The sequence below is a fragment of the Fusarium pseudograminearum genome, chromosome 2, assembly GCF_000303195.2.
Source record: "Fusarium pseudograminearum CS3096 chromosome 2, whole genome shotgun sequence".
NCBI classification, from domain to species: domain Eukaryota; kingdom Fungi; phylum Ascomycota; class Sordariomycetes; order Hypocreales; family Nectriaceae; genus Fusarium; species Fusarium pseudograminearum.
Window position 1 is genome coordinate 6,405,882 of NC_031952.1, and position 26,116 is coordinate 6,431,997.

Below are 26,116 nucleotides of genomic sequence, written 5' to 3' on the forward strand. Positions count from 1 at the left end.
ACATCAATTGGGTGCAAGATTCCATTGCATGAATTGTTTCTAACAGCACCATTCAACAAACTGAAACTCTTTCCAACATGCTCTGGCGATATTCACTACTATTTGCCGCCCAGGTTGGCAGCGTCATCGGTAAAGGACAACATGTGCTTGGATCCAGCGGGGATGGCCTGAATCGAATCCGAGACAAGTACAACGACCCAAAGCGTCTTGAAAATCATCATAACTAACATTCTTAGACTACTAGAAGCTGAGATCATTCCGACCGTTATTGATGATTTCCCCCCCGCTCTTGGGTTCCGCGCATCATGGAAACACGACTCGGCTGATCTTGGCAACACTCTCAAACCAACACATCTGAAAAAGGCACCAAAAGTCCATCTTGACAGGGTTGAGTCAGATGATTCACTCGAAGCAATTCTGAAGAAGCATGCCACATATGTCGTCGTTCTCACTGATCCGGATGCACCGTCTAGAGACGACCCTAAATGGTCCGAGTTCTGCCATTGGATTGCAGCTGGAACCAAGATTTCTTCATCAACAACATCGAAGCATCACCTGAAAGACATTGTCAAGTACAAGGCTCCCGCTCCGCCTCCAAAAACAGGAAAGCACCGTTACGTCTTCTTTGCATTCGTCGCAGCCAACGGAACGACTGAGAAACTCCATCTCACTAAACCGAAAGAGAGGAAGCATTGGGGCTCGAAGGATGCTGGACATGGAGTCCGGGAGTGGGCGCTTCAAAATGGTCTTGCTCCTGTTGGTAAGTTTGGTCGCATATAAATGTTGGATTTGGCTGGGCTAACCATACTATAAAGCTGCGAATTTCATATATGCAGAGAACGAGGAGCAGTAGCGTACACCCAGATTCACATGTCAACTGCCAGTCTTGATGTATGTTAACTTTAAAACGGAAGCTGAATTGTACACTTTTTGCCGGTTCCTTGATTCTGAACAACAACATCGCATTGCAGCATGCCATTTGTCCGTTTCCACTCGCCCATCGGGCAATCTTCCTATTTCAGAACACGAGCGGCAATTTGATCGTCCCCGCATCTACCAAGACTCCAAGCTATCCAATTAGGCCCACGATTGACACCACGAATAAGATGGCATCCATGTACTATGGTAAGCTTAAACAAGCAGGTCGGCAACTGAGAACTAAGATACTGCCGCGCACTACCGATGTGTAACAAATCAGTTGAGTGAAAGCTGGTGCGTGACCTTGGAATTCGCGCTGTCAGTAGAGATCATTACTCCATTAGGCAGGTAGCCAATTCGACTTGTAGCCTTGGCACCACAGCTGGAGACAATAACCATTATAATGCATAAATGCGAGAGTTGCAGAATGGCTTCTGTAACAAGTGTCCAAAATACATATAAATAGTTGTTGACGGCGTCATGAGGGAAGGTCCTACAACAACGCACTTTCTGCAACTGTTTGAGTCAAAGCCTCCTGCTCAACATCTTGACAACAGTGTACAATCTTGAATCCTCCCTTCTTCATAAACTATCTCTATCATATCATATCAAAATGAAGTTCATCGCTACAGTTCTCTCCATCCTTCCAGTCGTCCTCGCTCTACCAACAGGCGAAGATGCATCCATCTCAAAGCGCCAGAGCGTGAACACAGTCACAGACCAGCTTCTCTTCAGCGTCACACTCCCACAATTCACCGCTCGTCGCAACGCCCGCGATCCTCCCACTCTTGACTGGACCTCTGATGGTTGCACTTCGTCCCCCGACAACCCATTCGGTTTCCCTTTCGTCCCCGCTTGCAACCGTCACGACTTTGGCTACCACAACTACCGCGCCCAGAGCCGATTCACAGTCAGCGGCAAGGCCCGTATCGATAGCAACTTCAAGACCGAGTGAGTAAACCAACGATGCATAACCTACCAACAGATTGCTAATGAGTTTTACAGTTTGTACTTTCAATGTCAATCTTCGAGTGTTTCTGGTGTCTGCAGAGGTCTTGCCGATGTCTACTACGCTGCTGTCAGAGCCTTTGGCGGAGACGATGCTACACCTGGCAAGAGAGATGAGGCCCTCGTTAAAGAGTACGAGGAGAAGGTTGAGGTCTACAACAAGCTTGTTGAGGAGGCTCAGGAGAAGGGAGACCTACCTCGCCTTGACTAAGGTGTTGGTTGATTCAAAAAAGTATATTCTTAGTGTTTATTGTACATACATCCTTACGATACATATTTGAGTTATGATAAATGTCCAATGGCTTAAAACAAGCTATGTCTTTAGAAGATCATCAAGACGTGCAGTAATGTTTAATGCCGTGTATATTAGATCTTTAATCACATCTTTCAGCACAGCGAGAAGTGCGTTTTGTTGCTGTTGATCCAGACCGACGCCACAGACAAAACAAAACCGCCACGAACTGATATTGAGCAAGTTATTTCATGTCGCTACAGAGTTGGTGTTGCTAGCTGCTAAGGAGGTGCTAACAATATCTGAACTATGTTTTCTGGTATTAGAACCCTTCCACATTCTCTAAGACAATCCATAACTACCTAGATCCAGAAAGGTACCTTGTATCATAATGGAGACCAAGTTCAAAGACTGATTACCACATGGGTCAGCTCATTGTAGGAGAAGTATTGTAGGAGACTCATCGTCAATCTAAAAAGAGATATGAGCTTGATGGTAATTGTTTAGTTGATGAATATAGGTGGTGGATCTTACTTCTCAAGGGAAATTGTGTATTGAGACAAGAGCTGTTTCAGCAAAGACGTCAAGCTACTTTAAAGTTGTCAGCCAGTCAAGGCTGCAGTAGCATTGCAGTACTAGTACCATCCATGGGCGTTACTTTATTTCATGAGTTTAAACAGTAGCGTACTTATGAGATGTATGCAGAAGATTGCAGCAGTAGATACTTAGCTTGACCTTCATGTATCATTTTGCCATAAATCCATACTAATAAGATGTTTTTGGTACAAGATGATAATAAAGGAAGAACTACAACGACGAGGTCACACGCAAGAAACATTATCCACGACAATGTGTCAACTCAACTCGTACATTCAGAGTAGATGCAGCCCACCTGGTCTAGACGGCACGATTGGGTTCATTGGAATGAGATTGAGCATGCTGTTAGACCTAACTATTGTCATAAGGGAACAATTAGAATTAAAGTCAAAATAGCTTTCTGAAAACGTCACCTGACTTGTCGGTCGGATTGCAAATATCCATATCCGGAGATCGAGATCTGGACCAAAACATGGTTCAGATCCCCTGAGTCCAGTGTCTGTTGAGTCATGGCATATGATGATAGAGCTTGCCTCAAAACAATTTAGAACACGGGGAAACTTGACATATGATAATACACATTGCCTCTCAAAGTCTCAGTCTAGAGTTGCCGGCCGAGTTGACAAATATTAGTGTCTTGACTCTCGATGTTCTGGCCAATAACTCGGCCGGTCTAAAGCCGGTCATTCCTCCGGGTATTATACCCGACATCTCCGCTAGAGACTGAGGCTCGACCAGTCACGACGAGTCATGGTATCGCGGATCTATGCCCAAGAGGGAAACTAGATTGCCCATTCTCAAGCGGGGCGTAAATTGCGGAGGAGTCTTTTGGCTCGCAACAGGCCTGGACCTGGTTGGATTTATGTGTCGCTTCCCCGCGAACACGGCAGTCTGACAGATTGTGACTGGTAAGGAAACGAAACCCTTTTTGTCGCCTTACCTACTACTCACCCATTCTCATCTCGCTCGCTTTGAGCCGTACTGTTGGAATAAAAGGGGGCTCTGCTTTTCAGTGGGACCCGTCACTCCTTGTTTTGCTGTGCCTTATATACATTCGGTCTATGATCGCCCCTAGGATGCAGCTAAAGGAACAAAGCGCGACCAAGGCCAAACCATATCACGACGAGTTTTTACCCAACCCAAACTCAGTCCTTTTATCCCCTTTTTTTCGCTTTGCATTAGTTCATCATCAGCAATGGTTACCGAAACACAAGTCACATCTGCAAAGGCACCCAAAGCGCGCGTTCGCGTCGTGGAAGGCTCGTGCTGGCCCTGCAAAAAGCGACGTATCAAGTGCGACCTCGCCAAACCGATATGCTCCCGCTGTGTCAAAGTTGGCGCGGCATGCGACTACAACCAGCGTCTCATCCGTTGGAGCACTCGACCTGCTGTCACGGTGCCGGCCATTTACCAAATCTCTACGGCAGATGAGCAACTTGCCGGCTCCCTTGCTGTCTATGAAAAGCGGTCCCTGGATTACTTTCACGGCCGTTTCTGGCCCTTGCTCACGACATCGACAAAACCATGTGCCCCACCAACTATGATTGCACTACGGCATCGCGTTGTGCTTCTTGCGACGTGTGTTCTCGCAGACTCGCATCGGTGGCTTCAAGATGGGAGGAATAGTAGGAGTATTCTGAATGTCAAGAGGGCTGAATGTTTAGCTGCGCTGAGGGCGGAAGTTGATGGCTGTTGTTCCAAGGAGGATGGATCCTTGCAGACGTTACTTTTTGCGGTACTTCTACTTTATTTCCACGACGGGTTCCTCGAGTGCGCGCAGACATCGTCATCAACATCAAGTCACAGAGATGGGGTACTGGCTATCATTAACCAGCTAGGCGGCATGACAGCGGTCCTGGGAACAGGACAAGATCCTCTTCACATGATGCTATCAGAATTCGCGACTACCGATCTCACGAGAGCAATACTAACCGGCCAGCCCCCATCTTTCCCACCAACCATCTGGGAAGTTGTCGACCGAGGTCCAGTCTGGTGGGGACGAGACACGCAAGGATACTGTTCATTATCAACAGTATTCCAGGAAATGTCCAGCATGGCGTTTTACATCCAGTCAACGACAAATATGACCGAAGAATTCTCCATCGAAAGAGTCCGTGTTTATGAAGCCGCTCTTCGACCAACCTATGCTCCGCTCGCCGTGGAAGATGTATCATCGCCGCGCGCTTCACCCGTCGATCAACCACCAATCGAGTGTGACAAAGAATCGGCGCAAGCATATAGTCTTGTGCGCCTATTTCAACACGCTGCATTAATCTACCTGTACCGCGCTGTCTGTGGCCTCCCAGCGAACCATCCTCTCGTGCAACAACACACGCAGTCCTGTCTCGATTCTATCTTTAGCATCCAAAAGCCATCCAAAATTCTCAACTGTGCGGTTCTACCTATCTGTATAGCAGGTGCTCACTCCCAATGCCCCAAAGAACAAAAGACGGTTCGTGCCTTGGCCGGATTTATATACGACGAGATTCGGTTCGCCTCGGTTCATGCGGTAATCGCGGTTTTGGAAGATATTTGGAAGCGAGCGCCTAATGAGACGATGACTTGGAATGAGATGTTTGTGAACTTGAATGATCAGGCACTTGTGCTATAGGTTCGGGTTGGGTGTATGTATTTATTAACGAAGTGGGTGGAGTTTGGTCGTTTTTACTTTTGGTTTGGGCGTCAGTATGATTTCGGCATGGGAGGTAAACCTCTCTTATTGTAGCTAGTATTTTGTGCATCAAAGGGCAGCGCAATTTATGTCCTCAAAAGATGCTCCTAATTACCTACTCATTAATCTTAAATATCCCGTTTCATCAAATGATATCCTCCTTTGCCCAACACACATCGTCCTATCCGTGATGGTCCGATCTCGAGTAGTTCACTGTTCACCATCAGGTTCTCCGCCAATACGAACCACTATCTTTCCTCTGGTCCTGCCCCCTTTCAAACTCGCATAGGCCCTATCCGCATCCTCCAGGACAAACCCCTCCTCGACAACGACCTTTACTTTTTCTTCCCTGATCCATTCAGCCATCTGTTCAAAGTCCTGCCGATTCGCAACGACTGACTGAAACTTGAAGGTTCTCTTTCCACCACCCAACCATCGAGGTAGTAATTTGATACTCAAAAACGTCTTGATGAACTGAAAGATGGATGGGAGTCCAACACAGATGTAGGATCCGTGCGGCTTGAGGTAATTGTGCGATTGCCAGTAGAGACTGGGGTTGCTGAAGATTGTATCATAGACCAGATCAAACTGCTCCTCCCTGTTCTTCAGTATTTCCAATACATTTTCAGACCTGTAATCGATGGTCTCGTCAGCCCCAAGAGCGTGACAGAATTCGGAATTAGAGGCTGAACAAGTAGTTGTGATGTGCAAGCACCCCATAGCTTTTGCAACTTGAATCGCAAATGTACCGACACCACCGCTGCCACCATTAATGAAGACCTTGTCTCCCGTTTTGATGACGGACGCGAGGTATTGCACATTCGTCGTTCCACAAATCCCAACACATGCCGCATCTCTCAAAGACACTCCATCTGGCACCGCAGCTAAGCCCTTCTCCCCAACTACAACATACTCTGCCATAGTCCCACCAGTCGGCAGCTCGGTTCTCCCAAAGACACGATGCCCGGCCCCGAACTCTTCAAGTGTCGTGGAAATAATTGTGCCAGAGTAATCAAGACCCGGTGTAACGGGTTTGGTAAAAAACATACTTGCTAATGGCATCTCGGCAACTTTATAATCTAGATGGTTGACGGATGCGTAGGCCACCTTGACGAGCGTGTGACCGTTCGCGAGACTGTGGGAGTCTTTCGGGAGTTTGGCATCGACGCTAAACTTCAGGTTTCTCTCGATGCCGCCTCTGATAGTGCGCCATTGAGCGGCCTTCATTGTAAGCGGGATTGTATTACTCGACTCCATGATAAACGACGTCGGGTCAATTTTCTACCGGTAATCCCAATGGACAGGAAACGAAAGTGTGTCAGAATCAAGGTGAGATACCCCCTCCTGTGGCAATCCTTATACAATCAAATGGGTGGTGGTAACGTGCTCAATCAGATCATGGTGTGATGTGGTCTTGGCTGAGCTGAGCTGATATGTGGTGGACCAATCCAAGATGAGAGGATCAACGTAGTGGCTGCATATGGCCGGTTATATGCCTACGTCCTTCATATTCCAGCCTGAGCATATTACAGGTTCACCTATTGGATGCCCAGCCATGCCACCGGAACTTACGACTTCTAAATTTTACAGTTCTATCAGCTTTGTCGTTCGCTCAAGTCTATTTGACATTATCTAATCTTGTTATGGTCGAGTTTACACATTTGTCTTCATGAAGGTAATTTGATTTTAATCCAATATCTATTTAGTCTATTGTAAAAAGGGAGCCAAATAATGACTAAGAAAAAGTAGAGTCTATATAACCTGAGACTAGCCCAGGACATATTCAAGCGGGCACTACTCCTGCTGAAATTTGACGACTGTCTGTCTGCCTGCCTGTGCTGAGAAGGACAGTTGCAAAGTGAACTGCCGCTTGCGTTTTTCCGACAGCCTTCATCACCATCTAATTTTTAAACTTAAGGGTAGTTAAGGTATCCCTCCTCACCAGGCTGGATAGTACCGTTGGCGATAGCGGCAGCATGTCCGCGAGCCATGTAACCAGCGATGGGGAAGTACTGTCCGAGCCAAGGGTAGATCTCCTTGGAGCCAGGGGTGTTGCGCCAATCCCTCATTAACTCGCAGATGATGGAGAACAAGCTGACAACCTGGACACCAGCGTCGCGCATGCGGTCGTTGGAAACATCGCGGATGAGGGGAGTGGTGGTACCGGAAGCCTCAATGTTGGCCCAGACAGAGTAGCCTGCGTCACGGAGAGACAGGGCGAGGAAGGTGGTGCAGACATCGGTGGTGATACCAGCGAGGATGATCTGGGACTTGTTGGTGGCCTTGACAGCCTGCTGGAACTCTTCGCTGTCCCAAGCGTTGACCTGGCCTTGACGCTGGACAAGGGGAGCCTTGGGGTACATCTGGCGGATCTCACGCATGAGAGGGCCGTTGGGACCTGAGAGTTGTTAGGAGCTGTAATCTTTCTTGTGTGGAATAAACTTACCCTGATCAGCGGAAGTGGTCAGGATGACGGGCATGTCGAAAGCCTTGCCGATGGCAGCGTGGGCCATAGACTGGTGGTGGTACAGAGTAGGGTCCCAATCACGAGTCAATTGGTAAAGACCCTCCTGGATATCAACAACGAGGAGAAGCTGTACATATTAGCATACTGTAGAGGAACTGTTTGAGAGGTTACTCACAGCATCGTCCTTGTCAAGTCGCTCGTACTTGTAAGCAGCTTGCTTGGCAAGGGCAGAAGCAGACAGAAGGCCGGCGGTGAAGATGGAAGTGAACTTCATATTGTCGGTTTTTGGAGAGAGACGGGCTTTCTGGAAGTACTGGATCTGCTGAGATGGCTGTTTGAACCTGTCGAATAACGTTTTAGATCTGGGCATGAATACAGCCTTATATACTCATTTATTTTCCTATACGCGCATAGAATCCTGCTTTTCTCCCATAACCATGTCCCTGTTCCAGTTCCCATGTATTCCATACACTGCATCAAGGGTCCAATGCAGAGTCGGATTTTGAATCCGACTCAGCGGCCGAACGTATAGAGACGCATATTGGCTAAAGAGTCTGAGGCTCTGATATGCTATCGCACAAAAGCCACTTACAACAGTTCTGCAGCCACAGTAAGATACGAATATGCATAATATGCGGCCCGCTTTCCAGTGGGTGTATTGTCATACGCTTGTAAGCTGTTTAGAGCGGTTTGTCATCATGAGGCTATACCTTCTTGAACACCTTCTCCCCACTCTGTGCAAGGTTTAGTCAGCTGTAGTCAACAGCTTGCTCAGCAATTAGACCCAGTTTGAGTACGACGGGAAGGGAGTAGATATTTTTGTATAGCATTCCTCAGCGAATTGTCAACATGGGAATTAGGAATTAGCTTTCCGTGGTGAGAATGTCGATTTGGATCCTGAGATGAACCCTGAGATCACAGTGGATCGTGGTTCTTTGTCATGGCGGGGCCGACAAGGCAGAGATATTTCCAATACATGCAGAGAACCCTTGATCGTAAGGGTACCAATGATAACTGACGGGCCAAATTCTCCTACAAGATATATTCACCGATGCATGCTTGCATAATATTGATTGGCGGAGTAATATCCGGACGTGTAACCGTCATGATAGTGTAACACTGCATGAAAGTAGGACGAATGAATAACAAGGCGAAAGCAGCAAGATTAAGCGAGAGCGATACCGGTTGTTTCCTTATCCATTCACTCTATATTCTAGACCACTTGGGCTCTTGGGATATGCCACAAAGACCACTAAGGATGAAGGCCCCTGTTACGAGGGACAAGGGTACCAGACTCTGCTATATCAAATCATGAAATAGGGTAGCATTTACCATAAAGATTTACAACTAATAAATATGGCTATAAGAGAATAGAAGCGGCTGAGTCAACTCTGTCATTTTGTTATACTTAGATAGGCAAATGAAAGAGAAGTATTCTTACGGTATACGCTACCAAAGTTCATGAGTTAATATATTATATCTGTCTCATAATAGAATTTTCTCATACTCACAGGTGTCTTTCATTGAGGAACCCTCCACCCTATGGAACGCAAGCAATTTCCCTCATTGTTTAATACTGGTCAAATTAAATTACTAAGCTCTCGAAACCATACATAAAATAATATCGAGTAGTAAAATACTTTAAATTCATGGAGGTCGGTTCCCCAAGCTGTGGTGTTTTACCATTCATTAGTCAATGGCGATTCCCTTACCTCGTCTTAATGGGCAAGCGACAAAACATTTACTTACATATGGCCTGACTAGATGAACAAACCCAGTGCATCGAACTCTATTTTCCAATTCTCCTAAAATCAATCACATTCAGGTTACTCAGCAGTACAAATAACGAACGAATGAAGATGTATCCCCTGTCAATGTAGCATAGAACGCCATGGCTATATGAGCTTAATAAAGCATCCACCACAATTCGCATGTCAGATCGCAGCCCTGAATGGTGCCAGACTAGCATGCGCATCGGAGAATTGTCAAGCTATTGTCAGCTTAAACTACAAGTCATCTTTGTTCACGAGTCCGAAATGGGCAACTAGCTTACATGATGACGTTGGGATATACAGAGCCTCATCTCAACCTCTTTAATACTTGTGAAAGAATGTTGGTGAGTGTGCGATTCAAGGTATGGATGAAACTTGGTGAAAGGCATGTGACTCAGTCAAGATGGTGCGTCTGATCTCAGGAGGTCGCCAAGCTGAGCCTGTACCTTGTAAAACAGTGCTATGTAACAGTGCGTATTGAGGAAAGTTACAGTGGGTTAAGCACTGAAGTGATGAGAGACAGATACTAATGCCCAATTCTTCGTTCGCCTCTCAGCAACTAGTTAGATCTCCAACCCATCCCTTCCTCCGAACTAAATACTATTGACATCCCCCCAGTCCTCCACGTTCGCAACCGCCTCCGCAAAAGCCATCCGGACCCGTCTCCGCAAAGCAGCTCCCGTCGGAACCGCAGTCTGTCCATCAACTCGGCGTTCAGGTGCGGGGTGGTTTGCGTTAGTGATGGTTACAGCTAGCGTAAGCGGGGAGTGATCCTCAGTAGACCCAATTTAGCAGTAGATTTGCTTCGAAACGTGGGGAAAGGTCAGGTAACTTGACGCCTGGAGAGTCCAATAGAATTGCTGAGATATTGCAATTCTGTGATGGCAAAGTGCCGAGAGGGTTGAGGCCAGGGCTTCTAAACTCTACAGTACAGATTGGCCATGTTTCACAAGCTGCTGCATGCAAAGACAACACAATACATAAGGACAGGTCTTCCCCTCAGTTCAGTCAACAAACTCTATCCCTCATCATTAGTATCTTCTTCTCAACCTAACTCACAGACTTCATCATGGGCGATATCATCCCTCAATCTATCCCTCGTACCTCTCGTGCGTGGGCAGTCCCAGGCTCTACCAACATCATCCCAGCCAAATTCCCCTCTGCCTCGCCAAAGCCCACAAGTTCCGACCCGCAAGAAATTGCCACCAGCGTAGTCAACGCGTTCAACAAGGCCCTGCAGAGCAAAGACTACCCCGCTTTATCTCAACTCTTCACAGACGACGGCTTCTGGCGCGACCACCTTGCGCTCACTTGGTCTTTCCGAACAGTCCAAGGCCCAAACAATATTTTGTCATTTCTAAAGGCCTCTTCCGAATCAAAGAATGGCTTTCGCTTGGCCAACATCGGTCTCGATACGACCTCTGCATTGAGAAAGCCTCAAGCCATCCCTATCGACGGCAAGGGTGAGGTGCAAGGCATTCAATTCTTTTTCACGATCGACACCGTTCTGGGTACAGGATTGGGTATTGCGCGATTGGCAGAGGTCAATGGACAGTGGAAGATTTTTACATTTTACACCCGCATCAACGACCTCAAAGGCCATGAAGAAACTGTCAACGACCATCGACCTCGCGGCGTTGAGCATGGTGGTATGCCTGGTCGAAAGAACTGGGCTCAGCGAAGGGCCGAGACGGCTGAATTCAAGAAAGACGACCCAGCTGTTCTGATCATTGGTAAGCTACTATCATCTAAGCGGTTACTATTTATCGCTAACAAATTCAGGTGCTGGCCAGGCTGGTCTCACAGCTGCTGCCCGACTCAAGATGCTGGGCGTCGAAGCCTTGGCAATCGACCAGAATGACCGTGTAGGCGACAACTGGCGAAAGCGATATCACCAGCTCGTCCTTCACGACCCGGTCTGGTATGACCACATGCCCTACCTCCAATTCCCGCCTCAATGGCCCATCTTCACGCCAAAGGACAAACTGGCTCAGTTCTTTGAGGCATACGCTACCCTTCTTGAACTCAACATCTGGATGAAGACATCTCTTATCGACACTAAGTGGGACGAGGCTACCAAGACCTGGACTGTCACTGTTGAGAGGAAGAACGATGATGGCACGCTTGAGAAGCGAACATTCCACCCTCGTCACATCATCCAGGCTACTGGTCACTCTGGAAAGAAGAACATGCCCGATATGAAGGGCATTTCCGACTTCAAGGGTGATCGTCTTTGCCACTCATCTGAGTTCTCTGGTGCGAAGGAGAACAGTCAGGGTAAGAAGGCCATCGTTGTAGGCTCTTGCAACTCAGGACACGATATTGCCCAGGACTTCCTTGAGAAGGGCTACCATGTAACAATGGTCCAGCGATCCACCACCCACGTCGTTTCCTCAAAGGCAATCACCGATATCGGTCTCAAGGGCGTCTACTGCGAAGACGGTCCTCCCGTCGACGATGCCGATCTCCTCATTCACGGACTCCCCATCCCCGTCTTCAAAGCCCTCTCTGTTGAAACCACCAAGAAGCAAGCCGAATGTGACAAGGATATTCTTGACGGCCTCGACCGCGCCGGATTCAAGGTGGACGCCGGCCCAGACGGTGCGGGACTCTTGATGAAGTACTTCCAGCGCGGAGGAGGCTACTACATCGATGTCGGCGCATCGCAACTCATCGCTGATGGCAAGATCAAGGTGAAGCACGGACAGGAGATTGAGACTGTGCTTCCTCACGGTCTTCGATTCGCCGATGGCACGGAGTTGGAGGCTGACGAGATTGTATTCGCAACAGGATACCAGAACATGCGAACACAGTCGAGGACCATGTTTGGTGACGCTGTTGCCGACAAGGTGAATGATGTCTGGGGTTTCAACGAGGAAGGTGAGATGAGAACTATCTGGCAGAAGAGTGGACTTCCAGGCTTCTGGTTCCACGGTGGAAACTTGGCCATGTGTCGGTATTTCTCTAAGCTATTGGCTTTGCAGATTAAGGGTTTGGAGGAAGGATTGTATACTTATGATGATATCTGATGTTCTACGGCACGAGATTGTTTTTAGTTTTTTAAGCATAGTTACGAATGAATTGTTACATCAATATGCAAATTGCTGAAAAATGATATTCAAAATAGGGTTGAAAGTATCACTAACTTGTAATATAGCTACAAGGAATAAAATCATAAATTAGGTTTTAATCCACATCCATCGTTATACAAAGTTCAAGCACATGCTTAATCAGAAAGCACTTAACCACCATGATAGAATTCCTTCAGCACATTTAACCAGCCTGGTAAACAGCGAGAGCAGCAACGTGAGGGTTGAGCATGGTGAGGTTGTAAGGTGTAACGTAAAGATCAGTGTCGGTCAGAGCAAGGAACATGGTGCTGTTGATAGCAGGATCGCCCATCCATGTGGAAACGTTGGGCTGGATGGTGTAGGCAGTTCGGTCCTCGAGGCTGACGTTCTGAAGGGGCGAGTAAGTCACATTGAGCTGAGATACCCAAGCAGCGAACTTGGGAGCCTTGACATTGGTTGATGTGATGTAGCTGTTGTTGGGGCCGACAGCTTGGCCTGGGGCGTCCCAGTTCAGGAATACCTGGCGGCCAGGGTAGGACAGAGGAATACTGCGATTGTTGGTGATGGCAGCGGGACAATCAAGAGTATCGTCTGTAGCATTGACGCAAAGCTCATCCTTCTTGACGTCCGTAATTGACAAGGTGTTGGCATAGCCGCCAGTGGTCTCGTTCCAGACGTTGGATCCGTCGATGCGAGCAGGGTTGGGCTGGTTGAGAATATTCAGGGAGGGAAAGTTCTGCCAGACAAGACGCGTCTGATCGGCGGGACAGCTGGAGATGTAGGGAGCAAGAAGAGTCCAAGCCCAGCTCTGTGGAATGCCAGGGGTGTGCCACTCAGGCATAGGGAAGTTTCCGCCGAATTGTCGGAAGATCAATTGCTGACGCGCCTCGATGGTGATACTCTGGAGCAGCAGCTGTGCCGCAGGACCTGAGTTAAGATGCGGGAGAAAGCCATAGACTCCAGACTCTCCCCAGCGAGTGAGCTTTTGGTTGAAGTCAATAAACTCTGGGACGTTGGAGACGGGATAGTTGTATGTGCATTGTTGGGGAGCCTGGGGACCAAGCATGTTGCTAATAACAGTAGCGTGACCAATCTCCTGCTCCGCCATGTACTCGATCAAGAATCGGTCTTCAGCACCGATACCATAGGCCTCCCACTCTTCTTTGGAGAAAGTAGCTAGACCCCAGCGGAAGAGATCGAGCTCGATCCACTCTTGGTAAAGAGCGAGTGCAAGAGACTGGTAGTCAAAGTCGCTCTGGACACGGTAGACGGGCGCAGAACCGTTGGTACCGACACCGCCATCGGGAGTGTAGGGAGCAGGCTGGGGAGCGTGAAGCTTGCCATCGGCAGGGTAGTCGTAAGAGCCTGGGGGAGGTGGGCTTTCAGGAATAGCGGACGCAAGAATGGTAGTTGACACAGCACCTGTGGTGGTGGGTGTTCCGGTGTAGGGGCCGTGAGAAGTCACATCACTATAAGGTCTGATGGGTGCAACGACGCCGGATGACGAGACAGTCGTCTGTGCTTCTGATACGAAAGGGGCAGCATGGGAAGTGCCTGCAATAGCGAGCAGAGCTACGCTTTGCAAGAAGAATTTTGTCGACATGGCTTGTAAAATGTGATATATCTTGAAGAATGTCTACTACACACAAAAAAGAATATTGTTCAGGGCCAGGAAGAGCATTTTATCTACTTGAAGGCTGTACCTGTCGGTTCGTCAAATAATACAGAACTGATCGACTTACAGCCTACAGTGCCTGCATTGAGAAGATCCACTATGATGCGTACTATAAAGAACATTATAAATCATGTCGCGTCATACAAAACAGCAATCAACACGGAATAGATACTGTAATGATGCCGTCAACAACTGAGAAAGACGAGACAGTAATATCGGATGCAACGCTGAAAGTCAATTGATTCCAAAGTCAATGACATTACGACTCCGGGAATGCAGAATTACGATGTACTAATACCGGAGAGAAGAGGAGAAAGAGGCTTGAGCTAGTCTACTTGTGCTTGTTTGATCCGAAAGGTACGAACCTTTGCTGTCATATTTGTGACTTGATTATGGCGTAATTTTTATCCAATTCTTGGGGCAAGCGGCAGTTGAAGTTGGAGATCTGGGAAACATGAGCTGTGGGCACGGAATGAAAAGGGTTATCCCTGTAAGAGAAGGGACATAGGTAATGCATATCCCTGCAACGATAATGATGATACTCGGTACATGTTTGTCAATTCCTGATTCACTTACCGGAGCCTTTCACCCGCTTTCACCATAAACACCAATTAGACCGTATGCAGATAAAACGGTTGACGAGTCAACTTTATCCCGATTGCCTAGTGTCGGATACCGATCTCCGATGTCGATTACACTTTACGCCAGTTCTTCTTGATCGATCTGCATACACGAGGGAGAAGAATGTCGGGGTGATTTGTGTCACCCTTTCGCATCGACGACTGTGTCTAACAAGCCATGGCCTATCATCAGCACCGGGCCTTTCCGTACCGGAGCTAAGAGCCCGGGATAAGACAAACTCAGAAACGAGACGAATCAGAAGCCGGGAGTTACAGTGCAGTATGATTGATGATTTTTGAGTAAGCTCAGTATGTTCTGCAAGTTCCCTGACAAGAGGGGTGCTGTGAAGTGTGCAAGGAAGCGATGAAAGGCTCACTTGGTACTTTGTGCAGGTATGCTGATTCATGATACATTTGAGCACAAATGTGGATAATTAATATTGGTGTTGCATTACTCTATGCAAGCTCATTATCAGTGACGTCGTTGGCGATAAGACATCCGTTTAACTCCTACCCTACAACTTGCACTCTCGACACATTACTGCGTCATGTAGGGTTCTCCCATTCCCTATAGATCAATTTACAAGAGTTTTAGTGTTTAGACTATTGGATTAAAATGCTATAGTACTCTGATTTCATTTTCTTCTTTCGTCAGCATACCCATGTGAAAATGATATTGTCTGGTTGTTCTCTTTGTGTTGTTTTTGACTTTATCTGGGAGCGATAACATCATCTTATCGTTTATCGCATCGTCTATCTTATCAACCATCTTATCGCGTGTGTTATCGAATATTTAACTTTCTATCTTATCAGATATCTTATCAATAGACATGCCGCCTCTAACCGAGAGTCAATCGCAATTGGGAAAAAATGGAAGATTCAATTGAGTTGAGTCACGTCGCCAAGGCCATTGGAACTGACACGAATGAGAAGGATGATGTTATCAGTAGACAAGTTTTAGGAATGGGTTTCTTATTTTGATTGAAATGATACATAAAATACACACGATGCATTTTGTGCCAAACGAGGAATTGATGTCACTTAGATGATCTAAAGGTTCATGTCCTAAAAACAACTTGCCCGAATCATGAGAATCATGAGAATAATATGAAATACGTTACATGTTGCTATCGCAATGTAGTCACCAATACCACAAGTCAGGCCGTTATCGCTCATGGCTCAAGCAAAACTAAAAGGGTAGTGCAGGGTTAATCCGATGCCATGCGATGCGATGCGGGGTTACTCATCCTCAACTCCAAACTTTTATGTAACTTATCAGTCACCCCAAGTTAAAAAACCTACGATTAATTACAACTCTCTTCCACAACATCACACACACTCAAAATGACTCCCTCACTACAAGACGCAAAGATCACCTTCCTCGGCGGCGGTAACATGGCCGCCGCCATTATTGGCGGTCTCCTCGCCAAGAACACAAACAAGCAAAACATTTACGTCTCTGAACCCTGGGATGTTAACCGCAACAAGATGGCCGACCTCGGCGTCCGCACCACCGCCGACAACAAGGAGGCCGCTGCTGATGCCGATGTTGTCATCCTCGCTGTCAAGCCCCAGGTTGCCAAGGGCGTTTGCGAAGAGCTCAGCTCAGCTTGGGCTGGACGCGATAGCCTTCCCGTTGTCATCTCCATTGCTGCTGGTATCACCCTTGCTAGCATTGCACAGTGGTTCAAGGGCGACAGTGGAAAGGCCCCTCCTATCGTGCGCGTCATGCCCAACACACCTGCGCTGGTTGGCGAGGGTGCTTCAGGCCTGTATGCTGCCGAGGATGTCACTGCTGCTGAGAAGGAGTTGACTTCTGCTCTTCTGGGCAGTGTCAGCAAGGCCACCGAGTGGGTTGACAAGGAGGAGCTTCTCGATGTTGTCACCGGTATTTCTGGTAAGCCTTGACCACCATCATTAAAATCACAACGTCGGCTAATTCACTAATCAGGTTCTGGCCCTGCTTACTTCTTTGCTTTCGTCGAGCACCTCATCTCCAGCGGCGTCAGCCTGGGACTCTCCGAAGAGCAAGCTACCCGCCTCGCTACACAGACCTGTCTCGGTGCTGGAAAGATGCTCGTCGAGTCATCCGATGAGCCTTCTCAATTGCGAAAGAACGTTACCAGCCCCAACGGTACTACCCATGCCGCTCTTGTTAGCTTCGAGAACTCTGGCTTGAAGGATATTGTCAACAAGGCTGTCAAGGCTGCCGCTGATCGTGCCCAAGAGCTTGGAAAGAACTAAGCAGTATGTCATGGATGGGATGTAAGGATATGAGAAATAAAAAAAGCACTCTAATACAATTTATGTTGTATACCTATCGCCGTGTTTGTTAAAATGAAATGCTATATATCTTGCTTTTCGCCTACTGCTTTCCCGATGACAACTTGGAGTCATGGCTTAGGATACCGACCAGTCTATCTCTCTTGATACACTTCTCAAACGTAAAGCTGCTTGCAAGCTCCTCTAATTCATCCTTGCTCTTATCTCTGAATAGCTCTGCAAGCTCCCAACCAACATACTCGCTCATCAAACACTCTCTGATAACACGCTCGAACTGTCGCTCAAATGTCCAGACCTTGGGGTACTTGGTCTCCCTGTACTTCTCCAACACTTCGTCCTTTAGCCCTTGGATAAAAGGCTCGTATAGATGCTTGACACCGTCCTTGTTGACAACACCCCAGAAGTCGAGACCGAGACGTTGCTTCTTGGCCACGAAAGGAGCGATGAGACGCATGTATGGTGATTCTGGATCGACGTAAACCATGCCTTGGTAACCAATATCCTTGTACAACCAGATAGACCAGCTGACATCTGTCTCTCTGTAAATAGCAAGCTGCTCCTGTAGTAGGTTGAATCGCTTGTTGTTGGTCTTAACACCCTCCTCGCCCTCCTTGTGCTCATTCTGGTAAACCGGACCAAACTCGCCGTTCCAGATAGGCACGTTCTTCTCCCTCATGAACTCAACCTTGCGCTCGAAGCTGCTGCGCAACTTGGAGTTTTGATCATCGGTGCCTTCGTATTGTTCGCCAATGGGGAAGCCGAGGAAGCTGTAGTCGTGGCAAGCATAGACAGCGTTGGGAAATGGCTTTTCTGGAAAAGCTCGGAAGTCCATGGCGTATGTGTTTCCATCAACGAAGATCATATGGTCAGGGTCAATAGCGCGGACCTCCTTCTCGGCTCTCTCGTACCACTTGATCAATCTGTCGCCGTAGTGGCCTGAAGAAGTCTTGGATTCGTCGGCAGGTTCGTTGAGGAGGTTGTAACCAGCAATAACGGGGTTACCCCTGTAGTGAGAAGCCAAGGCCTTCCACAGCTGGATAGCTCGGTCTTGATGGTCCTTGAAGTCCCAGAATGCTGCACGGGAAAGGCCAGAGTCGCTGTGCCAATCTTGGTTCTGACCTCCAGGAACAGCGTGTAGATCTAGAACAGCATAGAGGTTCTGCTTAGCGCAAATCTCGACACATCGATCAAGCCAATCGAAACCGGATTGCTTCAGGTTATCGGGGTCCATGTTGTTGATGAAGTGACGGTAGTTGAAGGGGATGCGAATGCAGTTAAGCCCTAATGATGCAAAATAGGCAGCATCAGAATCTGTGAAGAAATGGTGCAAGAGTCTATCGAAGAAGAAGTTGGCCTTCTCTTCGCCCAGAACCTCAGCCATTTGTTCTCTGTGCTGGAATTCGTGGCCGGCGTAGCCAGTAATGAAGTTCTCCATGTTGAGCATACCACCAATGGCGGTACCCTTCAGGATGACTTGTTTTCCTGAAGAGTCAACAATCTTGCTACCCTCTGTGTGTAGCATCTTGCATGCTGGTCTCTGAGGCTGGCCATTTGACACGCCCTCATAGGAGCTGGAGTTGTCCGCTGCTGCGACCATTGTAGAGGATTATTGGTACGACGTGTAGGTAAAACGGATAAAGAAGAAACTTGATAGAAAGAAGTTGAAAAGGATTGAGATGTTTGCTACTACTGGAATATGCATCGCTGTTCACCTAAATACTCTGTACATCCTTTAAGTGGAGTGTATCAGGTGGTCTCTTACGGGCGATACTCCCCGACGACTCAATTCTCCGCACACCACCACAAGTCACTATGGGTAAGGATCTCCGCAGCTGCAGTGGATCATTTCCATGACTCGCCAAAACACGGGGAAGGCGAACAAATCGTGCTTGTGGTCTGGCACCGACGCGACTAAAGACAAGACAATTTGAGCTATTGACCAAACTTCAGCTTACATCAATACAGGTCCATTATTTAGCCTAACCACTAAACCTTCCATTAAACTAGAGGCTGGTTATATCCGGGGCTCCATACAAACTAATTTACAATATCAACCGTCAAGTTTATGCAACACTTCCTCCAAGAAGATCCGATGCTGTGACAACCCTGCTACATCATCCTCCCATGCTCTCAAAACCTGCATAATTCTCTCACACGCTTCTCGCCAGCCATTCGGCATTACCGAGCCCAATCGCCGAGCTGCAAGCAGGACCGTTGCAGACCGGACAAGGGCTCGGATCATGAACCATGTTCCGTGATGACGATGCAAGAAACCAGCTTGGTTCACATCAACATTCAACACGTGATACTCCAAACCTTTTGTTACATATTGAAGACCTGGGACGGGTGTAGTCATTTCTCCTTCTAGAGCGGCGAGATGGGCCATCACAAAGGGCCAGTAGAGCCGCTCAAAGAAGTTTACAAGATGGCCGCGGAGAACAAAACAGCATACGTTGTCTTGGTTGGGGTTCGATGTGATTGAGAGTTCTGGTGGGAGGCTTTCAGACCATTCGTTCGCCTGAGCCTCGTAGGCTGGTATAATGAGAGCAAGTTGCTTCAGAAACTCCACATTTGAGGGTGATGCGCGATGTAGCTCGAGAATATCATTGCAGGTGCGATTGGAAAGTCGCCTGAGCGAGATCTCGGATAGATAAAATAGCCAGGCTGTATGTTGTCTGCTGGACGCAGTCGTCTTGGTTGACTCTAGGGGATGTGGAGGCGTGGGGAAGAACGGTGGATACAACACGCTCGAAGCATAAGGCATGCTAAAGTCAGGAAGCGATAGTTCTCCTCTCAATTCCCTCTCAGACTTCCAAGCAGACCAGTACACAGCTTCTTGTTGTGTTTCCCCCAGCTCTGGTCTTGGAAACTCAGGCCCGTCTGAGGCGCTTAAGAATTGTGCCTTTTGCAAAAAGGGCAAGGTTTGGCACGTTGCTAGCGCCTGTGAAAAATATCGCCAGGCTTCGAATGGCCTGAAAGTGCTCATAAGAAAAACACCGGATAAAAAGAAACATTGCGCGGAAATGATATCGGATCGAGCCATGAGAGTTCCGATTCTCTTTTGTGCGGCTTGAAACAACGCTTGAGCCTCAAGGTACTGTGTCGAGTCAGGTCTTAGATGGAAAGTAGCATCGAGTGATGTAGCTATTTTCCCCAAAGCGCAAATGATCAATGTTAGACATGACCCTGGTGACCAATCAATGCCCTCAATAACGACATTGAGGACCACCCTTCTTGCGGCTGCTTCCTCCAGGATTGGGTTCTTGCAGTGTACGTGCGCAAAGAAATTATCCAAGAGCGCCTTCACACCCTGGGTATCTAAATCCGCTATGTCGGCTAATGAGTTGCAACCGGGTGAATAGGACGGTGATGGCTGAGGAGCATCGTTCTGAAGGGTTGCATGGGCTGACATATCCCGTGAGAGGACGGACCATAGGAGGAGGCTTTCCATCTTTTCAGGCAAGATACTTCTCAATGGTATGTCACTCATAGGCGAAGGGTCTAGTTCCTCGATGGGAGACTCTTCAACAGGGGACAATTCCTGGACGTGATCATTTGCTTGCACGACACTAACAGCTGGTTCCGCATGAGAAGCATTGTCTCGCGTATCGCGAAGAAGCCTTTCCAGCTCATCCAATCGCTCGAGAATCTTTAGACTTGCGGGGTCAAATGCCGATAGATCGACTGGGGACTGAATGCAGTTCGCCCCGACGCTGAGACAGTATGAGCATGTGGGTTTGAGGTTGTCACACTTGGTCTTCCTGCTCCGACACACTTGACAGGCCGTATTGGCCCGTTTTCGCGGGTAGAAGGCGGTTCCGCGTGGAGCTGGTCTCTTGCCAGGGCGGCGTTCCGGTTCCTGGTCGCGGAGCTGATCGGCTGATGCTTGCGGAGTCATTATATCGTACCGTCGTTCGTTACCGAAGAGCAGGATGAGGTGGAGGTGGATGAGGAAGAGTGGAGGTTTCTCAGCTCGGGGAGTGTCGCTCCTTTTACCATTCGAGTCGTGACACCACTTTGACAGCCCTCGAGTGGAGAAATCATCGGGGAATGTCGCTCGTATTCGCCCAATTTGGGTTAACTCTGTCCCCGCGATCCCCAGGTTGGCCGACAGACGATCTCCCCACAAACCCCAGACTGGTCTAGACCGAGTTAGTGAGTATTTGGGTTGTATTGTTTTTTCTTCTTCTTCGCATGACTCTGGGCACTGAGACTCTTGATCATACCATGCTATGCCGATGGCCATAGTGTACCCGATGCTATAACACCAACATCGGGAAGTGTCATGGGTCGTTGTATATAAGGCACGGCACCTGGCCCCTCTATTCCATGTTTCAAAACACCAACAATCGCACTCCTCTATCCTTCCTCGCTTACAACGCGATAATAATTCACCATGGAGGCTTCCAATAAGCAGTCTGCTACCAAGTCAGACCTTGAGCTCCAGGCCAAGGTTTCTGGAACCGAGTATATCGACGACAAGTCCCATGCTATCATCACAGATCGCCAAGCTGAGCATGATCTTACTTTCAAGCAATGTTTCCAGAGGCACCCCAAAGTAATTCTTTGGTGTTTCTACTGGTCAATTGCTGCCATCGGATGGTAAGAACAGTCGACTATCTTCACAAATCGTATCACTAACTGGCTGTATAGGGGTTTCGATGCTCAGATTAACGGCGCCATGATCTCAGTTGCCTCTTTCCGACGCGACTTTGGGTATGTCTACCTAACCATCGATCGATCCATATATCCGTCTAACGCGTTCATAGATATGTCGAAAACGGCGAAGCGATCCTCCCTGCCGATTGGCAAACAGCTTTTAACACCATCAGCTCCGTCGGCGGCTTCTTTGGCGGTTTCATCTGCTCCTGGCTTTGCGACAAAGTCGGCCGAAAGAACTCTCTCGTCATGGCACTCCTCTTGGCTACTGGCGGTACTATCGGAGAATGCATGTCCAACAACAACGTTTCTTTCCTCATGTCCAAGCTGATCCTTGGTTTCGCCCTGGGTTTCTTCCTGACCCTTGCACCGCTCGCAACATCCGAGATCTCGCCTGTTGTGCTACGTGGTATCGCGACAGCAGGTGTCAACCTTGGTATTGCGATTGGTCAATTGGTTTCCAACGGCGTCATCAAGGCTTTCGGTGAGAGGACTGACCACTGGGCTTGGCGAGGTGCCTTTGCCACTCAGGGTATCTTTATCGTCCTTTTGGCCGTCGGTCTTCCCTTTGCCCCCGAAACACCATGGTATCTCGTTCGAAAGGGCAAGGTAGACGAGGCTAGAAAGTCCATCATCTCACTTTACGGTTCAGAAGTCGATGTCAACGCCAAGCTTGCCACCATTCAGGAGACCATCGCCGAAGAGCAAGCCATGTCAACTGAAGCGCCATCTTGGGCACAATGCTTCAAGGGAACCAACCTTGTTCGAACCACGACCAGCATGGGTGTTTTCATCTGCCAACACTTTGTCGGTATCATCTTCGTCCTAGGATACTCAACTTACTTCTTCCAACTCGCTGGCCTCCAGACTTCTCGCAGTTTCGATCTGGGCGTTGGAGTCACAGCATGTGGTGTCCTTGGAAACATCTGCAGTTGGTTCGTAGTTAACTCCTTCGGTCGACGCAAGATCTTCCTCTCTGGTATGGGTGCCCTCACAGTCCTCTTGTTCCTCATTGGTATCATGGATGTGGTCCCTACCGGTGCTGCCAAATGGGTTCAGGCTGCTTGCACTGTCATCTACGCCTACGTTTACTTTGCTACTGTCGGAGCTATGGCCTTTGCCGTCTTGGGTGAAACTGCCTCTTTGGCTCTGAAGGCCAAGACCATGGCGCTGGCTACTGCTACGCAGTCTGTTATGGGTGTCGCTATGAACTTTGCCATTCCGTACATGGTCAACCCTGATCAGGGCAATCTCAAGGGCAAGGTTGGTTTCATCTTCGGTGGACTTGGCCTCATTGGCTTTATCTGGAGCTGGGTCTATGTTCCCGAGCTTAAGGGCCGACGATATGACGAGATTGATCACATGTTCCACAACAAGATCAGCCCCCGAAAGATGGGAGAGTACAAGATGTGAGATTAGTCACTGTGCTTGTCGGAAGAGGGAGATCATTCATTCAAGGAATAGTTTTGTAAAATGTGTTATATACTTTAATAGCGAGAGGCAATAAGATCATGAATTGATGCTACAACGATTACTCTGAAGTCACATGAGTAAATGATATTCCAATCTCGACTAATTATGATTATGTCATTTAACCAAGTACGTAGTGATGTACAGTGATTCACTAGTAATAGTGTACACTAAGAATAGGCACTGCTAATTCCCTTTCTAAGATCGGTAAACTGAGAGGCCAGATCTTACCCCATAAAAGCTGCGAGGAGCGGCAGGGCATACATCAGTAGCTCACGTACAGTTTGAGTCTTTCCAGCAGTGTTGGTCTGACCATCACTGACAGTAGTTGCTGATGGAGATGCTGCATCCCCAGAGCCAGAGCCAGAACCTGAACCGGAGCCGGAGCCGGAGCCGGAACCAGAGCCAGAGCCTGAGCCTGAGCCGGAGTCACTTCCGCCATCTCCGCCACCGCTACCCTTGTCCCCGCTGCCAGAACCACTTCCAGAACCGCTACCACTACCATTGTCACCACCTGAGTCTCCACCGCTACCAGACTCATCATCTCCGCCTTTGTCACCAGATCCAGACCCAGAACCACTACCTCCTCCGCCTCCACCTCCGCCACTCTTGTCATCCCTAGTGACCCTAATATTGGCATCCTGAATCGTAAGTTCGACTGGCTCCTTTCCAGACTCTTGAATCATGCGAATCTTCTGGTTCTTGGCAGACTCAAAGGGATCACTCTCGATATCCTGAGTATCATCCTCACCAGTGGAAATAAGCTCCTTGTCGTACACGGTGTTCTCATCGACCAACATCTTGAGGCGAGATCCTGTCTTGCCATCCTTGGAGTTAGGAGAACCGACCTTTTGTACTTTGACGGAAAGAAGAACGCGGACGTATTCACCGGCGGGAATCTTGTCAACCTCGCCGCCAGTGGGCGCGATCTCGCAGTTTGCTTTGCCGTTTGGTGGGGGTTTGAGAAGTCTAAGATTGTTCAGTATACAGTTCATGTGACGAGTTTTAGATTGGAGTACTTACACAACTTGTTCGCCATTAGAAGCTTCTTTGAACTCGGCATAGTCACCAAGGACGGTGTCTTCTTCTAGGTCAACGGGAACCTCGTATGCCTCACTTGTCGGGGCAGGTTTCGAGCCGGTCACCGTGGTGAATCCTCCTTTGCCAGTGGCCGCAGGGGCAGATGCCTTGGGAGGTTTAACGCTAGATCCTGCTGAAATGGTATCTGGGTTAGAGTCTGGTTCGTTGGTTTCTTGCGGCTCATCTGGAAGGTCTGTCGTCTTTGTGCTGTCGCCATTACCACCAACCGCAGTTGGGCCATCACCGCCAGTCGTAGCAGGGGTATCAGTCTGGTCCTCGTCGCCTTTCGTTTCTGAAGGTGCAATGGGCGATGCTACTTGACTATCCGTACCTTGATCAGCACCACCAGAAGCAGCGCTCGTAGGAGCCGCCTCGGTAACTGTTGGTTCGTTATTGTCTCCGGTCAAGCTTGGCGCCACAATTCCGGCTCTGGTATTTGATGGCTCGTCTTCTGGTCCTGAGTCAGCTGTGGGTTCATCAGGAGGTTCAGTCACTGAATCACCAGGCGTCGCGGTAGGTAAAAGAGCCGGTCGTGGATCAGAGGCCTCAGGAGTAGATACCGGCTCATCTTGGCCAGTTTCTGTTGGTCCGGGTATAGCCTCTTCCGGCGCGGAGTTCAGAGCATCACTTGGAACAATATCGGGTTCACTATTGGTTGCGACAGGTTCCTCACCATTTGTGTCTGTAGGTTCTGGGCCGTCTGTGGCAGATGGTTCGGAAGAGTCATCGGTAGGCTCTGCATCTGTGGGAGATGGTTCAGCAGAGTCATCGGTAGGCTCTGCATCTGTGGGAGATGGGTCGGCATCGGCATCTGTAGGCTCAGGGTCGCTGGTAGCACTGGGCTGTTCATCGTCGGTAGGTTCGGGCGCATCGGAGGGCTCCGTTGGGGGTTCAACTGGGGAGGATTCATCGGCTGGAACTCGGGCACCGTCACCGGCAGAGGGTTCGGGCGCGGGCTCAGATACGGGATCAGATGTTGGTTCGTCGTCTCCACCATCATCTCCAGCGTCTGATGAGGCATGTTAGTAGGTGCTTCCCTCACAAGCAATGGGCAGGCTGGGCTTCTTCGAACTCGCGCCCAGTGATGATAATGTCGACTTACCTCCACCTGGCGGTGCTGAAGGCTCAGAAACCGGGACGTCTGCCCCGCCCGTTTCGGTAGGGGGATCTGCTACAGTAGCTACAGCATCTCCATCTGATGGCGGAGAATCGGTTTGACCCAGACCTCTCTCAAGAAGGAGACCTATGACAAGGCCTTTCAATAAACGCATTGTGATAAGTAATTGTTGTATGTGAAGATAGATAATGGATAGTGCGTAAGGTGCGTTGAATCTGTGCTACAAAAGCTAACAACACTGATGTTACTCTTCCCTCTTATACATAGCTATAGCTCCCTTGACAGCTGGTTGTCTCTCAGCATCTAGACCTTGTTTTGTGGGCTTTTTCATGCGCAGACATTCAGCCATGCAGCCACGGCACAACACTAGTGACAGGAGCTGAAAAATAGCCCTTCCCTTTACCTAATACACTTTGACGCACATCAGCCTTATGGAGCTCCTGGCAAAGCCTAGGTAAACTAAGCCAGACGCATTT

General features: G+C 48.6%; 11 protein-coding genes across 11 annotated transcripts, besides 1 other annotated feature; 5 read left to right on the forward strand and 6 right to left on the reverse strand.

Moving 5' to 3' along the window:
• Positions 1-77: 77 nt before the first annotated feature.
• On the forward strand, positions 78-2,137 carry FPSE_05365 (uncharacterized protein; the record flags this gene model as incomplete). Its single annotated transcript, XM_009258483.1, has 7 exons — positions 78-187; positions 237-760; positions 839-891; positions 972-1,125; positions 1,385-1,476; positions 1,538-1,869; positions 1,924-2,137. The coding sequence occupies 7 exons, from the start codon at positions 78-80 to the stop codon at positions 2,135-2,137; spliced, it is 1,479 nt and encodes a 492-aa protein (XP_009256758.1).
• Positions 2,138-3,950: 1,813 nt separating this feature from the next.
• Positions 3,951-5,366, forward strand: FPSE_05364 (uncharacterized protein; the record flags this gene model as incomplete). Its single annotated transcript, XM_009258482.1, has 1 exon — positions 3,951-5,366. One exon carries the CDS (start codon positions 3,951-3,953, stop codon positions 5,364-5,366), a length of 1,416 nt encoding a protein of 471 aa, XP_009256757.1.
• Positions 5,367-5,636: 270 nt separating this feature from the next.
• FPSE_05363 (uncharacterized protein) lies at positions 5,637-6,683 on the reverse strand (the record flags this gene model as incomplete). Its single annotated transcript, XM_009258481.1, has 1 exon — positions 5,637-6,683. One exon carries the CDS (start codon positions 6,681-6,683, stop codon positions 5,637-5,639), a length of 1,047 nt encoding a protein of 348 aa, XP_009256756.1.
• A 656-nt stretch (positions 6,684-7,339) lies between these two features.
• Positions 7,340-9,786, reverse strand: FPSE_05362 (uncharacterized protein; the record flags this gene model as incomplete). The annotated part of the gene is made up of 10 exons (XM_009258480.1): positions 7,340-7,824; positions 7,873-8,020; positions 8,069-8,255; positions 8,486-8,561; positions 8,604-8,627; positions 9,335-9,342; positions 9,405-9,433; positions 9,534-9,562; positions 9,643-9,682; positions 9,745-9,786. 10 exons carry the CDS (start codon positions 9,784-9,786, stop codon positions 7,340-7,342), a joined length of 1,068 nt encoding a protein of 355 aa, XP_009256755.1.
• Positions 9,787-10,734: 948 nt separating this feature from the next.
• Positions 10,735-12,694, forward strand: FPSE_05361 (uncharacterized protein; the record flags this gene model as incomplete). The annotated part of the gene is made up of 2 exons (XM_009258479.1): positions 10,735-11,398; positions 11,448-12,694. The coding sequence occupies 2 exons, from the start codon at positions 10,735-10,737 to the stop codon at positions 12,692-12,694; spliced, it is 1,911 nt and encodes a 636-aa protein (XP_009256754.1).
• Positions 12,695-12,938: 244 nt separating this feature from the next.
• FPSE_05360 (uncharacterized protein) lies at positions 12,939-14,533 on the reverse strand (the record flags this gene model as incomplete). The annotated part of the gene is made up of 2 exons (XM_009258478.1): positions 12,939-14,341; positions 14,479-14,533. 2 exons carry the CDS (start codon positions 14,531-14,533, stop codon positions 12,939-12,941), a joined length of 1,458 nt encoding a protein of 485 aa, XP_009256753.1.
• A 1,842-nt stretch (positions 14,534-16,375) lies between these two features.
• FPSE_05359 (uncharacterized protein) lies at positions 16,376-17,275 on the forward strand (the record flags this gene model as incomplete). Its single annotated transcript, XM_009258477.1, has 2 exons — positions 16,376-16,928; positions 16,983-17,275. 2 exons carry the CDS (start codon positions 16,376-16,378, stop codon positions 17,273-17,275), a joined length of 846 nt encoding a protein of 281 aa, XP_009256752.1.
• Positions 17,276-17,396: 121 nt separating this feature from the next.
• FPSE_05358 (uncharacterized protein) lies at positions 17,397-18,911 on the reverse strand (the record flags this gene model as incomplete). Its single annotated transcript, XM_009258476.1, has 1 exon — positions 17,397-18,911. The coding sequence occupies one exon, from the start codon at positions 18,909-18,911 to the stop codon at positions 17,397-17,399; it is 1,515 nt and encodes a 504-aa protein (XP_009256751.1).
• Positions 18,912-19,364: 453 nt separating this feature from the next.
• On the reverse strand, positions 19,365-21,212 carry FPSE_05357 (uncharacterized protein; the record flags this gene model as incomplete). Its single annotated transcript, XM_009258475.1, has 1 exon — positions 19,365-21,212. One exon carries the CDS (start codon positions 21,210-21,212, stop codon positions 19,365-19,367), a length of 1,848 nt encoding a protein of 615 aa, XP_009256750.1.
• A 498-nt stretch (positions 21,213-21,710) lies between these two features.
• FPSE_05356 (uncharacterized protein) lies at positions 21,711-23,386 on the forward strand (the record flags this gene model as incomplete). Its single annotated transcript, XM_009258474.1, has 3 exons — positions 21,711-21,916; positions 21,968-22,030; positions 22,084-23,386. 3 exons carry the CDS (start codon positions 21,711-21,713, stop codon positions 23,384-23,386), a joined length of 1,572 nt encoding a protein of 523 aa, XP_009256749.1.
• Positions 23,387-23,594: 208 nt separating this feature from the next.
• FPSE_05355 (uncharacterized protein) lies at positions 23,595-25,794 on the reverse strand (the record flags this gene model as incomplete). Its single annotated transcript, XM_009258473.1, has 4 exons — positions 23,595-23,597; positions 23,725-24,412; positions 24,467-25,532; positions 25,626-25,794. 4 exons carry the CDS (start codon positions 25,792-25,794, stop codon positions 23,595-23,597), a joined length of 1,926 nt encoding a protein of 641 aa, XP_009256748.1.
• Positions 23,874-24,050: a microsatellite.
• Positions 25,795-26,116: the final 322 nt, after the last annotated feature.